Source organism: Dromaius novaehollandiae, chromosome 9 (assembly GCF_036370855.1).
Source record: "Dromaius novaehollandiae isolate bDroNov1 chromosome 9, bDroNov1.hap1, whole genome shotgun sequence".
NCBI lineage: Eukaryota > Metazoa > Chordata > Aves > Casuariiformes > Dromaiidae > Dromaius > Dromaius novaehollandiae.
Window position 1 is genome coordinate 14,627,649 of NC_088106.1, and position 17,038 is coordinate 14,644,686.

Consider the following 17,038-nt stretch of genomic DNA (forward strand, 5'->3'; position numbering starts at 1 on the left):
TATCAAAAAACAACTGCAGAGACCACTCTGTGAAGAAATGTCCAGCAGTAGAGAACTGCCTACACAGCCAAGGAAGTATTCTGATTATCTAGCTTTATTAATCTGTTGACAGGCTGTCACTTGTCACTGGCCTCAGTGAGCAGGTGAGATAAGCTGCTGCTAATTAGTGCCCAGGTTAGATGCTTACTTCAAAGGCTGTTTGAGACAGAAGCTGGGCTTGTCCAGCTCAAACACCGACTCAGTTTACATCTGTGCAGACAGGACAAGTGTCCCTGCAAACTCCAAGCTCAGACAACTTGTACAAATTCTGTACATTCGAATGCATTGTGCTGAAGTATGTTCAGGTATCCTGAATACGAAATTTGTCCAACTTGTGTGTACATTTGGCTCAAACACCTGGCAAAAGTAGAAGCCTTTGGCAGAATAAGAAGATATTCCTCCCCAACGCTGATCTGAAATAGTTTTAGTTTGTATGAAGCACAGACTCATAGGACTGGAAAAGATCTCTGGCCCGAGGCAGTATCAAACCATTTGTGACAGATTTGAATGGACTTAGGTGCAAGTCATGTAAGGTCAAGTCCCCTTTCGAGAACTGCTCGCATTAGCAGTCCTACCACCACAGTAACACAATGAGAAGAGACACCAACAATACCCAGCGCATGAAAATCGACAACAGCTGTGTACTAGATCCTCAGGAATAAATGTAGATGAACTCATAATGAAGCTGCACTTCCGACAACTCATCATGTACTGTTTTTGTGTGTGTGTGTGTGTGTGTACAGAGGTTCATATAACATGCTTCACCTGGGAAGTAAGGTGATTTGAGATCTGGTTTGGATGTAGCGAATAGGGCTCATCATACATGAGTGTATTAGTAAAGATCAACTGAAGCAGGAATAGTTACAACTCTTTGTGCATTTTAGTAAATGAGCACTGCATACTTGTCTGAAAGTCATGCATGCCTACAAAGCCAGGCCCAAGTTCCTCACTGGAAAATGCTTTCAGCAGACAATATTCAGCCATTACACCTGAGTGTGGCTAACCTCAGCTTCCTTGACAAATGCAGATAGGAGGTCCATGTGCTGCTATGTTAGGAATATCTTTCATCCTCTGGTTTCTTCTATGTCCTGTATCTCAGGTTATCAGGCATGCTCTTCTCAATGCCATTCAAAGCGTAGGTGTAAAACACAGAAGGCACGTTCATTTATAACTACACAGACTATAATTATACAAGTCTAGGGCTTGTTTCCTGAACTAGGAAGGAGGAAAAATAGGTTAAGTGGGTGTGAGTAAAATAACAAGCAAGAACTTGTCTTTTAGACATTATGAAACTGCCTTGGTCTTCCAGTATCAGAAATGCTGGCTAAGAACAAATTAGAAAACCACAGGCAGGATGAGAGTTGGGACAAATGCAAGAGAACTGGAATCTGGCAAGGGAATAATAACAAGTTCCTGATATAATTTGGGAACTTACCATTGGAAGCAAGAGTAGAGGAGAAATATGAGTCTAATAATGGATCAAAGGATGATGAATGGGCCACCACTGCAGTTTAGCTGTGAAAAGATAAATGCAGTCCTGGGATCACCAGGTGAGATATTTTAGGGAAAAACAGGGCGTCTAATGTCATCGTGTAAAGCCTCAGTGAGACCTCCTCCCATTTAATACTGTAAATAAATTTGTAATCCATATGCAGTTTAAGATTAATGTAAATTGAAGCAGATGCAGGGAAGAGGTCCAAGGGGAATGGAGAGTCGTTTAGGAAAGGAGACTGAAAAGCTTGTCTTACGTAACTAGGGGGAAAAGGAGGCAAGAACAATTTCTATAAAAATACCTGAGTAAACAGCAGGGAGCAGAACTGAAATGAGAACCAATGCTGGTGCCAGTACACACGGGAATAAACTGGCCATGGGAGTGACAAGAAGGTTTCTGACCATTAGGGAGTTGGACAGTCTAGGAAAATCTCCTAAGAGGAGTAACAGGGACAGAAAATATGAACTTGTTTTAAGATGGAGCTTGGTCCATTCATGGAAAGGATTACAGGACATTGTGGTGGATGTGGCAGAGAACAGGACTGTGTGATCCAGGTTCTTTGTGTGTTTCTGGTTCTAAAGATAACTAACGGGAATAGGAGAATAGCTGCAAAACAAAGTGTTTGGCCACTTGTAACTGAAGATCTGTGGAACATTTTCCCAGCAGTTGCAATACCAGCAGCTCCAGTGTCTTGGCTACACTCCAACATATTCCTTTGCTATTGAAGTCCTCCCCTGTGGTTGCACTTAGTAAATGCTACACTTTGCTCCCTGCCTAAAATTGTGGCATAATGCTGCTTTTTTTGTGCTTAAAAATGTTTTATGTTTACTGAATTGCTCTTCAAACTGTAGTATAATTCACTCTAGGGTGTAACCATGTTGCATTTTAACCCTGCATAGAAATAGCACGCACTAGCATAGAGAGCGGATGGGAGAAAAAATAGCAATACAAAAATAATCCTTATGACAGCACTGAGCCCATGAGAGCAATATTACCCTCTTTTTACAGTAGGGAGTTGCTGATTTTTTTAATCTGTAAGCAAAAAAAGTCTGAAAAATTTCGCAAGAAAGCAAACAAGCAGGTGTGGTTTGGGATTTTGATACCGGCGTTAGTCTAAGAACAATCTCTGGAAACTTGGCCTTGAACCTTAGTTCATAAGCCTTTCAAGAAAGTCTAACGCTGAATTCTGGCTTTCCACCAAAATCAGAGAAAATTAATGACATTAGTGTAAAACCCCTCATTTGCACTGATGGAGGTAGGCTTTAAAATTTTGGAATTGTGCAAATTTCTCAGGGTGCATGTATGTATAGATGACTGTTAACCTGCAATACTAGTATTGCAACAGTGCCTAGATCCTCCCAAACAAGGGTAACAACATGTCCTATCCCAGATGTGTATCTATGGATGGAAGTCATTATATAGGGCAAGGTATCATTATTATTATTATTATTAAACTCTTATAACACATCAGCCACCAGAGCAGCAGAGGTACTCCCACAGCTGCATTAAGTATCACAACTAAAATATGCAATGCTTTTGTTATTTCATCCTCTGAGGAAAAGTGGACTGTCTTGTTTCGACAGAAGGTTTTAAGCGCATATATTTCTCTATAGGTACGTGGAAAATACAGATCACAAAATGTGCCTTACTACTCCAGTTTTGTCTGTATTCAACAATAAAGCTGAGGATACAGACACATAAAGTAACTCCAGACAAGCTAGTTCAGATCCTGGAGCTGTGCAGTTAGCATGGGGCAAAACACAAATTAATCTGCCCTGAAAGTACAGTAGATTAGCCTATACGGAACTCTGCCTTAACTTGTAACTTGAAATACTTGGATGGATTTAGGTTAGAGATGGCTAGAGTAGAGCTGACTCTAGACACAAGTCAAGTAGACAGTTTTTCAAGGGCATTAACCAAAGGGACAAGAAAGGTGCTAGGACAAGAAAGTTTCTCCCTACTTTTCCTGTGCCCTGGAAAGGAAAGGGTAGAAAGGTTCAAGACAAAGAGCTAATTCTGCAGGATGGTGCAGATGGAAAACACGAACCCTTCTGTCACACAAGAGCAGGAGAAGCAGCCAGCCTGGCCTCCCATCACAACTCGTTTTTGCCTTGTGGCATAGCCAGGCCACAGCCACTCTTCCTCGGAGGAGGAAAATTCTCATGTGCCCACCCTGACGAGCTGGGGTGGGCTGATGAGGACAAGGCCCTCCTTCCACAACAGCACAGCATGGGCAGTGTTCACCTACATGGCCTTGAGGAAAATGTGGGGAGACATGTGCTAGCATCAGCTGTGAGAGGTTGCGCCAGGTACCTTGACCAGGCCCTCCTGTCCAGGACAGGTTTGTTACAGGTGTGCTTCCACTGTGCCAGGAGCTGGATTCCCAGGGGCAGTCCCTGCACTGGGGCTTCAAGAGATGGAGTGAAATTTGGTCTTCTAGATTTCCTGGGCCCATGGCCTGGAGATAAGCACTGGGATCTTGAACTTGGTCCAGTGTGGAAGGAATATTGTAGCCAATATTGCTAAGATGTGCTGCAGCACTTTGAACTAATAGAACTTTCCTTAGTACTAAGGGCTTTGTGTCCAGATACATCGCTTTGCTGTCAGCTGGCCAAGAGGTGATAAAACCATGAATAAGGCCAGGTCATTTGTTGCCAGGATGGAACAGAGTCTCCTGGCCAACCTGGGAGGACAGAAAGTTTTCATCCCTGCTCAGGGTAAGAACACTCCTGCACTAGCGACTACATTGATTATTGCTGGCCGCTTTCGCCATGAGAAGGTGCTGGCACAAATTTCTGCAAATTCTTCTTCCACTGATCAGCGTCACTACTGTTTTCCTTGGAGTCAGCTTCAGGCATCTGTTCTTCATCCATGAAATATCTCAGTCTCATCAGGGCTATGTCTGTGGTGGAGATAAGGCAAAGGGTGCATGTCATGTTGGTACTGCTGATACAGAGCCGTGTGCCAGGTCTGCCAAGCAGCTCCTGTGGATATTGAAAAAGACCTGCGGGTGCTGAGGAAAGGGCCAGCTGGTGGCAGAGCCATTCCTCTCAGAGCCTCTAGACGTGTCCCACTGTGGCAGACCAGTCATATTTAACATGTTGGATTGAGTAGCTACCACGTCTCTGGGGTGAGGCTGCACTGCATCGCGCTAGGCACTGTGCAGTGCCACCGCTCCTGCTAACGCTGCTAGCACACCATGGAGGGGAGAAGCGGAAACGGCACAAAGCCACCTTTTCTCTGAGCCCTTTGCTTTCTCACAGGGCAAGTGACAAATGGGCAGCGGAGAGGGTGAGCAGCAGTATTAGGACTCTGCACACTATTCTGGTACTTTATTGACAGACTCAAAGAGCTCCAAATGTCATTTAGCCGCCTGGGAGATGGAGCTCTGAATTTAGACAGCTTCCTGCTTCCCGCTTCACTGCAAGAAGCTTAAAGTTGGGAGAACAAATTGAGCCAGGAGAGGGAGCCATGGCCCGTGCGTGGCCGTGTAACCCACCTCCTCCCCTGCAGGACCTCGCAAACTGGGAGATGGACATCGCGGGAGCTTTGCAGCTCGGCGGCCGGAGGAGCTGCTCCTTCCCCGCCGGGGACCCGCTCTCTGCAGGGGACAGGGCTGCGCGGCCGTGCCCAGAGCTCGCTCAGGGCCGGAGGAAGGTCCTGCATCGCCGACTGCCCTTACAGCCCCCGGCACAGGGTGAAGGGCCCCGTCCGCCTCGGTGCGGGGGGGGGGGGGGGGGGCGGCACCAAGCGGGCGCCCTTGCGCAGCGCCGCTTCCCCCGCGGGGGCCGCGGGCGAACATCTGGGGAGGCCCTTGCCTCCCGCTCAACAGCTGGAATAGCCGCCCCTCCCCCCCCGCGAGGGAGGGCTCTTGGCGGCCACATCTGGCAGAGGGGGGCGGCGCAGCTGGCGGGCGCGCCCCTGCCCCGCACATCTGGAAAGGCCCCGGGGGGGGGCTGTGGAAATGGGGAAATCCTCCTGATTTGCATAGCGGGCCCGGCCTGGCGGGGGGCGGGGCGGCGCGGGGGGGATGCGAGGGCCGAGGCGGCCCGAGGAGCAGGAGCGGGAGCAGCAGGAGGAAGAGGAGGAAGAGGAGAGCGCGGCGCGCGGGACGTGGCTGCGCGCGCCCTGCCGCGCGCCCAGGTGAGGCGGCCCCGCGCGCGTGTTTCCGCGGGGCGTGGGCGCGGGGCGGTGCGCGCGCGGGGCGGGCTGCGGGAAGCGCGGTCCCGCTGCGCGCCGCCGCCGGCCGGAGGCGCCGGGCCGCAGGGCGCCGGCGGGGCCCGCCCCGGCCCGGCCCGGCCGGGAACTTCTCCGCGCTCGCCGGGAAACTTTTGCGCGGAGAAGGCGCCGCGCCAGCGCTGCCCGCGTCCCGCCGCGCCGCTGCCGGCAGCCGGGGTAAGGCAGCAGCTCTGCGCTCCGCCGGCCGTCCGTGCACTTGGGAGAGTCGTTGCGCCCGGCGGAGGGGGTGTTTTGGGGGGGAGGCGTTGGGGAGCTGGGGCGCCGCGCCGCTTCGCGGGGAGGTCGGAGGTGCCCTGGCAGCTCGCGGCGGCGCCCTCGGTGGGGCCGCCCCGTCCCGTCCCGCCCCGTCCCGTCCCGTCCCGTCGCGGTGGGAGCAGCGGGACCGGGGCCGCCTCGCCGGGGGCTTCCCCGCTAGGCACCGTGGTCCCCCCGCGGGGCCGTGCGGGTCTGAACGGACGCGGAGCCGAACTGCAGGAGCACAAGTGCAGAGCTCAGCTGCTCCTGCGGCTCCGGGAAATTAGATGCGGAGCGGTTTGCTTGAATTCCCTCCCTTGGACCAGGGAAATTTGGGCATGTGCCTCCCTAGCTAGACTGCTGCAGGCGCTGATGGATGCAACTTTAATTTTCATCTGCATTTCCAATGTGTGAGCCTGTGATACCTGTCCCCTTCTGCTGTCAAACGGATCTTGGAAATGAAGGGGAGCGAGGAAGGGGGTCAGATTTAAGCCGCAGCAGGAAAATGAAGTGGAAAAGGCACATCTGAGAAGACAGCCTGAAAGCGATGAGACGCTGGCAGCAGGATGCTTTTTGCCATGTGTTTGTTGGGATCAGCTGCCCCCTTCCGCAAAACGTTTTGTGGGGGAGTCTGGATGGCAGCTGGCTGGTAGGAATGCTTTCCTGCAAAGGAAGGAGAAAATAGAGACCGTCAGGGCTCCAGTTCTTCAGGTGGCCCTTTTCCGTACCAGTGGCACTTCCCTTCGTTACGGTGGCTGTGCCTGGTCATCAGCCTAGGTAGGCTTCTCCATGTGCTTGTATAGCGCCTAGCACAGTGGGATCCTGATCTCAGGGTCCTAGCATGTTATTGCAAACCAGATTATAAATCCACTCTCACACACACACTCCCTTTCCATCCTAGCCTCTGCTTTGTGAATAGGTGGTTGTAATGCTTAGGGAAAATTCTGTTTTCCTTTACAGATCTTCTTTTCTTATTAAATGATGGTCTTTGTTTCATGTTTTTAGTTTTGTTGTCTCAGGAAGGGCTTTTTATTTCTGGACTTGGGAGATTGCAGCAAGCTCCTTATCTTTTTTACAAAATATTTGCAATTTAATTAAAAAGTAGTATTTTCCTGACACTCCATTTTTAACTCTGGCCCCTCTTGGGTAAGCAGAGCTGTCACTGAACCTATACTTCCACACACAGAAAGATCACAGGATATTATTTATTAGCTGTGTTGTAGAGAGTCCATATCTCATAATGTAGAGGGCCATTTATTACAGGTTGCTTTTGGCAGCTCCAGAAGATTTACTTGTATTGTGTACCTTGCAGGAAACACTTCTCCTGTATGCATGGGGAGAGCATCACTCCAACCCAAAGGCTCTGTGGTGGGAGGGCTCAGCGCTGGGGCAGTCCTGCTTTTCTGCCTCCCTATCCTACCTGGCTCTGATGAGCAGGGAAGGGCAGGCTGAAAGGGTTAATCTTTAAGACCTGGACACTTGGAAATAGATGCAGAGTTGTTCCTGCTGGTGGGAATACTTTCTCCGTAGGAGCCTTTGCTCCATTCCTGAAAGAGTAAGGAGGTAGGATAACAGGGGACTTGGAGAGTAAAGTCATGAGGAGGGACTTGGGGTGGTGGAAGCTTGCAGGGCATCCAAATTATCTGGAGACATGGAACTGGGAAGGTGGGAGCTGCTGCATGGAGATGAAGCAGGGAGCTGTGGGATGAGATGCTAAATTGCTGAAGAAATGCCTCTGTGCAAGACAGAGAGCCGGTTTACACACATGCAGCCCTGTGACCTTCTTCCCATGTCTCTGGATGTAGTTTGAGTTCAAAGCGTCGACATATTGCGTAGGATGAGCTGTGCGTGCTCTGGTCTGCCCATGCCCCATCCCTGCAGAGTCCATGAAGGAAAGCTTGCACCTCTGCTGACGGGCTGAGCAGCTCTGGGGTCCCTCCTCCCAGACCTCTGCGCAGGTACCCTCCGTCTGAGCGTTTGCTAGCGTGCAAAGAGGGTGGGTGCTGCACAAGGCTGGACTTGAACAGGCTCATGTCCGGGGTCGGGCATCAGGGTAGCTTGACCTTTAGGTGCCCAGAAGGAACAGAGAGACTGTAGGGGGTTGGGACAGCAGTGTGGTGGGAGGTTGGATGGTGCCTGGAAAAGTATGGGAATGGAGGACGCCTCCTTGCTGGCCCTGGTGCTGTAATTTTATCCTCTGAATATGCATATAGGAAGGAGGAGGAAGAGATAGAAAGCTTGTCCCAGCTTTATTTCTGCAAGACCTGCATATGCTAGATGCCAGCATCGGGGAGAAGCACTTCGCTCCTTCAGATTAAGAGGTGAAACATGTTCCTTATTTCTTCTTCTCTTTTATTGTTATGTTCTGAAGTCTTATGTTGGTTGTTTCGACAAGCAAATAATTTCCTTTCCTCCTCCCCATCTCTCCCAGGTTCCACTAAACTGTTGTCAAATGTCCTCCCATTTTAGCAAGACTCTGGGTTGCAGAAACTTGCTGTGGAGACCCTAGCAGCTGGCAGTGTGAGAGCAAAGGTGTCCCAGCTTGGCTCTGGGGGCATGGGTTGCATTAGCGAGGTGGACAGTTAGGAAGATTATAACCAGCATGCGAAGGCGTTCAGATATCTGTCAGCAGCTTCAGCCATGCTGTCCAGTCTTGCTTTTTATCATACAGTGACAGGGAATACTTTGGGAATAAAAATAGATGTATGGAAAAGCCTATATACGCTGAAATCTGTGAACAGCACTACGTTATCTGGGAACTGAAATACTTTTCACGGTGGAGCTCACAGTGCAGACACTGCCTGCCCTCCTCCTTCCTCCCCTGCCTGTCTCCTCACACAGCTCGGGGACTTCGCTGCCCTCGCAAGCAGAGCCGGGAGCTGGGTCCTCTATGCTGCCTGGTGGAGGCAGCTGGTTGGTAGCATCTTCGTACCTGGCAGATGTGAGCGGGTGCTGCTCCAGGTGTGCAGGGAAGGGCAGACGCAGGGGCAGAAGGAGAGCAGAGCTGCCCAGAGGTGACCTGCTGCCGCCCACCAGCTCTGGAGTCTGCTGCAGCGCCGAAGCCAAGGTGCCGGCGGGTTTCCTTCTTTCCGGGGTTTGTAACCGCTTTGTTCGGAGCTGCTGCTGTCGGTAGAGGGTATGGCCGTGATTTGGTCGCTGCTGAGCTGGAACGAAACAGCTGCTTATTTTTGGTGGGTTTAGGATTTCTTCTTCCCCTCAGAGTTTGCACAAAGCGGAAGGCTAATCTCACAATTCTCAGTCATAGTTTAGAAATAGTACGGTAAAAGGCTGGTAATTAGTTTGACATGAAACTCCTTGGACAGTTTTGTTGTGTGACTGAAAGGCAAAGAGACAACGTGAATCACACACTCAGGCAAATACTTCAGAAGCCTCTTCAGCTTTACTAAGCTGAGGTCTTATCAGAGCTGGAAAAAGACTTAAAAAATAAGTTTTTAATACCTTTCTGTCTCTGTAACAGAAAAGCTGCAATATGTTTCTTTTGCAGTTTTGCTTAACCCCTTGCATTAGTGGAATAAAACATTTTCTGTCTTCGGCCTCATCCTGTCCACTCATAAGGTTGTGATATTTTCATGATATTCGGAGGGACAATTCTTGTACATTCAATCAACTTGTATGTAAAATCTTGAAAACCGTGACCTAAATGTTTATCCTTAGTGCTGACAGGATGGTGTAGAATTCTGTTTAACTATATATTTATAACAATTATGTTGCTTGGTGAGAAAGGCGTGACATTTTCTTCTCGAAGGGAATTTTGGCCTGTTTCTGACTTTTTCTGCCTGTTGTTTCTGCTTATAGTTGTTTTTCTTTATCATTTTACCTTTTGTCCTATATGTAAATAATGAGCTAATTGCAGTTAATCTCAGTGCAATGGAATTAGATTTTTAAAGAGTGAAAAATAATTCCCATCTGTTAGATCTGCAGTAGTGTTTTGGGGAATTGCCTTCTACTCGGAAGGAAGCCAAAACTTCTCTTGCTCGATTTAAAGTTTTGCTTGCAATATTTAAACTGGATTTTTAATTATTTAGAAAACAAACAGAGATGGAAATAGCTTTTCAGATTATATTTGGCTGGGTTCTTAACATGCTGGTTAATAAACCTGAACAGTTCCATCATATTCCTACTAAAATCAGTTGAAATCTCACCGCCAAATTCTATCAGAGCAGATTAGACCCCTTATCCTGGAAGAAACATCTATTTTTCATAGTAGTATATTGCATTTCTGTGTTTCCTGTCTGCAGGGGCCCCTTTTGCCCAGCCAACCAACCCAAAAATGACTTCTTCCAAGGGAGCTGCTGCTTAAGTAGTTGCTATTTAAGACAGGCTCAGAACCCAAGTTTTCAGTGGCGAATACGTGGTACATTTATCCCCATCAGATGCAGTGACTGCTGAGCTCAGGGAATTGATCTATACTTTGCACTCATATGTTATCATTCATCTCAGCATCTCTAAGCACTTTAGAGACAGTAAGATGCATAGCTCTGGTGTGAGGTGGGGAGAGGTTATTCTAAATGTGGCTAGGGAAACAGAGGCACAGATTTCAGAAGCCTCTCCTAATGCGTTCAGTTTAGGGGATAGCCATCTGGAAGCTGTCTGGTGCCTCATTATCAGGGACTCACTACAGTTTTTCAAGCACTACAGTTGGTACTTGGTGCCTCTGTAGGTTTCATGTAGATCAGTCAGAAGCTCATATTGGTACCCTGCTAGCGGACTGTTTAAAAATCTTCAACCTTAGGGACTTATGAGAGCACAGTAAATGGCAGAGGCAGCAGTCCAAACTTCTAGTTATTTCTTTACCAAATAAGCCCTACTGCAAAAAGCAAACCTCACAAAGATCCAAAAGTAAAACAACCCCACCTCCATCCCACCACAGTAACATCCAGTCCTCCACCCACATAAATTTATCAGTGACTTATTGATTTAAAGCTCTGTGATCTGCAGAAAATGCTTATTCTGAAAGCAAGGGCTGTACAAATGCACTCTAATACAAATAATTGGATTTGTTTTCTTGAGAAATAACTGCCTCCCCCTCCCTCTTCAAGCATAAACATCTTCCAGCCCTTGTTTATAAGGGAACCGGATAGTGGGAGGAGGATGTGTGTGCTGCTGCCTAGTGTGATCGCGTTGGCAAGCTCTGAAGGGCTTGTAGGGCACCCATTCTTTTTGAATGGGCACAGATACCCTGCTGCATCCCAAACTGTGTTGCTCTAGGAGACTGTGCCAGTTACAGTTCAGCCAGCTGGGGCTGATGTTGTGTTGGGATGACTAAAAGACAAAATGCAGATCCCAGTGGAGTGATGGCCTCACAAATTTTGTCGTCTTTCCTCTTCCTCTGTCCTCCTGCAGAAATAGGCTGCAGTGCATTTTATCCATCTTCCTTATTCTCTCTAGAGTTGCTGTGTGGGCTTGAAGGAGCCTCAGTTCAGCTCTGGCTCCTTGGAAAGCAGCACACATGCAGATACCCCTAATCTGAGGCCACAGAGAGGGGCAATGCCTTTCTCCAGGTATAACAGGTCCTCCTCTTCCTCTGCACAAAGAGGATGCATGTTGGCAGTGGTGCATCACCCTCCTGCAAGTGTCCCTGGCATTTCAGCCCTGCTGAATAGCCCCAGACTGCGGCTACTCAAGAAGGCAGTATTTTCCCCTTTCTAAGAAGCTTCTTCTTGTCAGCCAGGTGCAATGACCCTGCAGCTGTTGACAAGAAGTGTCAAAAGTGAGAAGGGAACTCAACCCAACCTTCCAAAGATGCTCAGTGGCTCATCACTTCTTCTCTTCCTGCAAGGAGATGAACTGGCTCAGGGCTAGGGTCTGGCCGGAACAGGTTTAAGACTATTAAGGCACCTGCTTCCTAGTATTAAAAAAACTCGGAAATAAAAATTTTTGAGACTGCTCAGATTTTTGGCCCTTTGCAACAGAGTTTTAACACAAAGAGGTCTTTTCTCCTGTCCCTGCTCCTTGTAGCCTTTGGAAATGTCAGCAGTGCATACATTGCCTTTTGTTTGTCATTCAGCTGGAGAAATGAATTCATTGCCCTCGTGAGATCAATCATATTCTCCCCAAATAATTAATATTGATGACAATCACAGCATACTGTTGCCTGCAGTTCTGTCCCAGCCTTCCTGTCATGGAGGTGCTGTGGGTCACAAAGCAGACCTTCTCCTGGGAAGCTCCTAGCCTCAAAAATTCAGGATCCTGTTGTTTGAAGGTTGAATTTAGTGCTATTCTGGTAGGGTCAGTGCAGACAGAGCCAGAGCAAGTTCCCTGTTATGGGATAACCTCATATTTGCAGAAGGAAATGTTAGACACATCAGGAGCAAATGTGATAACACATGGCATGTGGATGATTATCTCGTTCTGTTTCTCTTTTCATCCTTTGTTTCTCTCTGTACCCAGGTTTGTCTAGCCCCCTTTGCAAAGTGCAGCTATGCTGTGTTGTCCAGGAAGAGGCAGGAACGCAGAAGCAAGTTGTCCTAGCTATCACTGGGAGGACAAAGTGGGTGGGTTGGGAGCACGTAGAATGGGAGGCCCAGGGAGAGCTGGAAGGACCTCTGGAGAGTGGTTTGTAAGTGAGTTTTGTGCTAGGGGAGGAAGGTGACTCCTAGGTTTTCAGTGTGTTTGCTATTCGTTTTCATAATGCTTTAATTTCTGTTCTTGATTGATGCATAAAGCGCACGTGCAATGCAGACTGTCTGAGCTGGGGGAGAGGGGATGAAGCATCTTCACATCTTATTTTTGTTTGTTTTTCTCATAAGACTAAATGTGTTTAAATTAATCTGACTGATAGAAGTGCCATGTGTGGAAATGCTGTGTGGCCAAAATTTGAATCAGGAAGACTGAACTGACTCTCTTTTATCCTTGAATATGTTGCTTATCCCAGGATAGCTGGATTCATTTGATGAAAACCTTCTTTATGCTGCAGGGAGAATTGGAGATCAGGTCTTTGCCACTAGCAGCAGCCTAGGTAAACCTGCCTGCGGAGTGGGAAACATTGCAGTCTGCACGAGGACTTTGTAGCAACGGCACAGTAAAAGAGGCGCTTGAAAAGGGAAGCAGAACACTGTGATGTTGCACTTCGGAGCACTGTGTTGCTTGGGGGCCTTTTGCCTGCTGTTTCCCTGTCTGGGGGAATGAGAATGAGAAGAGCTTGGGATAACAGCGAGATGCTGGCGTGCCGTGGGGTGCCAGTGTGCAGCACAGAGATGCCACTGAAGGTCCGGGCGGTGGTGTGTGCTGAATATAGAGCAGCCAGCCTGGGAATCAGGCTGCAAGCGCGGCGGTGGGGGGAGAGGAGGAGAGGGAATGAAGGAGCAGGTAGCTGGCAGTAAGGGCTTGCACTTACGAAAAGGAACTCTTGGAGCATATCTCGAGACTGAGAGCACATTGCAGCCAGGGGTCAGCAGAGCTGGACGCATCCCTGGTTGTGATGGGTGCTGGGCAATGGCACAGCTGCTCTCCAGCACGTACTCTACCAGGCAGTGCTTACAAGGAGACACCTCTCCTTCCTGGGAGATCTGCTCTGGGATCCAAGAGGCCCAAGCTGGTCCTGTGAAAGCTGGTAAGCCCAGCTGATGAGCCTGCTTGAGTCTGTATTATATTCTTTGGATTTAGAGACTTCGGCTGAGCTAGCTTGGGATTGCTGCTGTGCACTTCGTTGCACAGTGTGGACATGCCGGTGTATCTACAAAGACAGCAGAATAACCTTTCAGGGAAAGCAGTGGAGATGCTTACTTTTAAAAGTCATTAAAAAGGGAAATGGTCTGAAGGAAGAGTGCATAAACTGAATGCTGGTTCTCGGATGTCTATAGCTGCTTCGATGAGAGCTAATGCAGACTCTTCCAGTGGGGGAGGAATCGCCTTCTGGATTCCTGAAATCTCCTTACTTCTTTGAGCTGTGTTGGCTGTAGATGTCTCTCTTTCTATGCAAAGATTAGTTTGTCAGTTTATTTTGTGATAGCGTAATACATGGGTATTTCTCAGAGCTCTTCTTTCACTGTAACATTGCCATCCAAAATAGAAGCATTGTGTCGTGCTTCATGGAAGGTCTCAGCACTTGTTGAAGCTCTGTTGGAAGCTTTTTATTGCCTCGCTATTCAGACTTAAAAAATAGACTATCCTGGCTGGATACTTTTTGCTTGAGCACTGAAGTGCCCTTGTAGATTCATGTTTGAACTGTTCGGTAGCCAGCGTGTGTGTATTTGTGATCTGTGCTGTTTGATTTCATAGCTGTGGCTCAACCTGCCCCTCTTCAGCCCACTCCACAGATCTCTCAGTGATAGTCACAGATGTTTATTTGTCTTGTCCAGGTGTGCATATATTTCTGAGAGACGACAGATTATTGAGATAGTTTATTTTAAATGTATGAAATGCAGCGTGCTCTGCTTGTTAAACAGCTGCCAGGGCATAATCAGCAGCATGCTAGGCTCCAGCAGAGCAGTGTGTAAGATCTGTAGCGGTTTTGCTTAGCGAAGCCTTGAGAGGATCCCATGAGAACTGAAAAGGGAGGGAGGGGATCCTGACTTTCAAGCCACTCACACTTCTCTCTTCCCCTCCACCTGTCTAGGTCACATTTTTTTCCTTTTATTTTGTGGGGGGTAGCTACTTCTGATTAATTCTGATTATTAGTTTTAAATCTGTTGATCCTAGAAGATGCCAGAAGAAGATGGTATCTAAATGCCAAAAATGGATCACAAATTGCCTAGCAGTCTCCTGTACTGGCAGAGGCAAATCTTGCATTCCCATGGAGGCTCCCAGAAATGACTTCTTCTTAAAAAAATACCTTCCCACTTTCCCCAAGCCTCAGAACTTGAGGTTGGGCTGCCGAGTGCTCTGCACACTGGAGCCTGTGGCATTGCTGCTGCAGTTGGTGTTGGTGTTTTGAAGCAGAAATAGCTTGGGAGTCATCCTCTTTCAGGGGTGCAGCCCCTGAAGTGATGAACTGGTCTGTGCGTTCGTCCCCAGATTGGTGTGCGTAATGATTATTAAAGAGCAGAGGAAAAAAAATGTTTCTTGATTGTTTCTTTTTCCCCTCTTGCTCCATGGGTATCTTTAAAATTGCTTTGAGATGACAGAAGGGATCAGGTGTCCTCAGATAGCACGGCTTTAGGATGGTGAGAAGAAGGAAACAAAATCCCTCCTTCCTCCCACTCTGACACCTTTAGTGTGGGCAGATTGGCTTTGAGCAGGGCGGTGAACTCCAGTTTGCCTTTGGATCTGCTGCCACGCACTGCAGCCAAGCGAGGTCGCTGGCAGAAGGCGCCTGGGACTCCCGGGGGTTGCGTCAAAGCATGGTTCTGATGTTTGCAGCTTTCTGCTAGGACCTCAGGCAGGGCATGGACAGATCTTGCCAAACAGGCCTTGCCAGCAGACTGGAGCCCTTGCCCTGGACGCACGGTGCAGAAGGCCAGGGAGAGGCTGCAGTGGTGGCGGGTGGACGCTGAGGCCACCTTGGGCGTCCCATTGTCATCCTCTGGCTGCTGCAGTGCGTGGGGCTGGCCAGGGGGCATCTCATCCAGGTGGGCCCTGCTGGCTTAAATGCCAGCTCTGTCTACTATTTGGGGTAGAGGGGGTTTGGGCTTACTGACCTAGTTGGTTCCTTCCAGGTTTTCTTTTTCTGACTAAGCATCCATACACCAAATTTTGGCTATTCAGCGGAGCTGAGTATAAAGACTGTTAGCTGTCTGTGAGCACTGCTGATCTCAAGCATAGGAAGACATTGCTTCCAGGTCCTGTGTGACGGTGGCCAGTCCTGGCCAGAGGGACACAGGAGATGCTTTGTGCTAGCAATGGGGGGAGACCTCTCACCAGGGTAGCTTTCCATCTCACTCCCACTAGTTTCATTATTTTTTCCTCTGCGAAAGCAAGTGTATAATATTTGCTGTGAAACTATCACTTCTAGCTGACGAAAAGGTTTCAGTTTGATAAAATGTGAATGTTTCCTTTGGTTTTGAGGATATAAATTGCTTTTAGAATAAAAACATTTCAGAACAAAATGCTTTCAGCCCACTCTAGTGTTATGCACACAACACCCTAGTGAGTGCAGCTACCCCCATTCCCACAGACAGGAAGGCTGAGGCAGGGAAGCCATGGGCACAGCCAAAAGCAATGCACAAAACTTATGGCAAAAGCATCAATCTCGCAGGTCCCTGCACTGGACGTGTCTCGCCATCAGCTGCGCTGTTGGGGTCACTCTCCTATTCTCACCATATCCCTGATTCAGGGCCAGATTTCAGCCCTGGCTGATTCCTGCTGAAATGTGCCTGGCTGTTATGATGCTGCTGCCAAGACGAATTGGGCTCTCTGCCCTTAGAAGAGATGCGAATGCTTTTCTAAGGACAGCATTTAGGGCCCTTTGTCGGTCAGCGTGCCTGCATCTGAAATGACGAGTGTGGCATAGCGTGCAGGCGAACAGGGAAGTGCACTAAACTGTTCACTGTATTCATCACCAAATTGCTGCTGATTTCTTCCCCTGTTCCCTCCTGAGAAACAGCCTAGGAAGGAAAATGTTAATGAATGTGCTACTTCCTTCTGGAAAGGAAAGACTGGACTTTCAAAACCCATTGCCTGTCTTTCTGCCCGTGTCTTCAGGATATTTCAGTGTAACATTATGTTGCTGAGGACTTTCCATAGGACAGGCAAACTCACTACAAGAGTGATTTGCTTTGGGGAGGGATGTGAGTAGAAACGCTGAATGTGTAAGAAAGAGCAGTGCCGTTCAGTGCCCAAATTGCCTCCGGAAGAGAGGCAAAGAGAAGCTATTGCGAATCCCAGCTCAATGGCACCAAGATGGTTTATGCTACAGTAATTCCAGCCATTGTCTGCCTGACTTCTGCGTGTACTGAAAAGAAAGAGTGTTTCTTGGAGGGCTGAAGGGCCTTTTCCTGGTTTACATTAGTGTTTTTCCATTACTTTTTCTGCAGCTGCTTTTGCTGACTGCCTTTTGTCTGCCTTTTGGATTCTTTTAATTTGCTTTGACCGTACATACATTTTCCTTGTAAGAAAACCCAGCAACCTCATCGA

General features: G+C 48.4%; 1 protein-coding gene across 6 annotated transcripts in view; it reads left to right on the forward strand.

Moving 5' to 3' along the window:
* The first annotated feature begins 5,038 nt into the window (after positions 1 to 5,038).
* The window catches only part of IL1RAP (interleukin 1 receptor accessory protein), a 53,872-nt gene continuing 41,872 nt past the window's right edge, over positions 5,039 to 17,038 (forward strand). The window contains exons 1-3 of one of the 6 annotated variants that reach the window (XM_064516791.1): positions 5,539 to 5,674; positions 7,810 to 7,962; positions 8,218 to 8,325. In XM_064516791.1, the coding sequence (XP_064372861.1) occupies positions 8,282 to 8,325 (44 nt within the window). In that variant the 5' untranslated portion in view covers positions 5,539 to 5,674; positions 7,810 to 7,962; positions 8,218 to 8,281. Of the gene's footprint in view, positions 5,189 to 5,274; positions 5,675 to 5,727; positions 5,927 to 7,809; positions 7,963 to 8,217; positions 8,326 to 17,038 lie in introns of those variants that run through there. The other 5 variants (XM_026093496.2, XM_026093497.2, XM_026093494.2 and 2 more) reach the window with 5 other exon arrangements.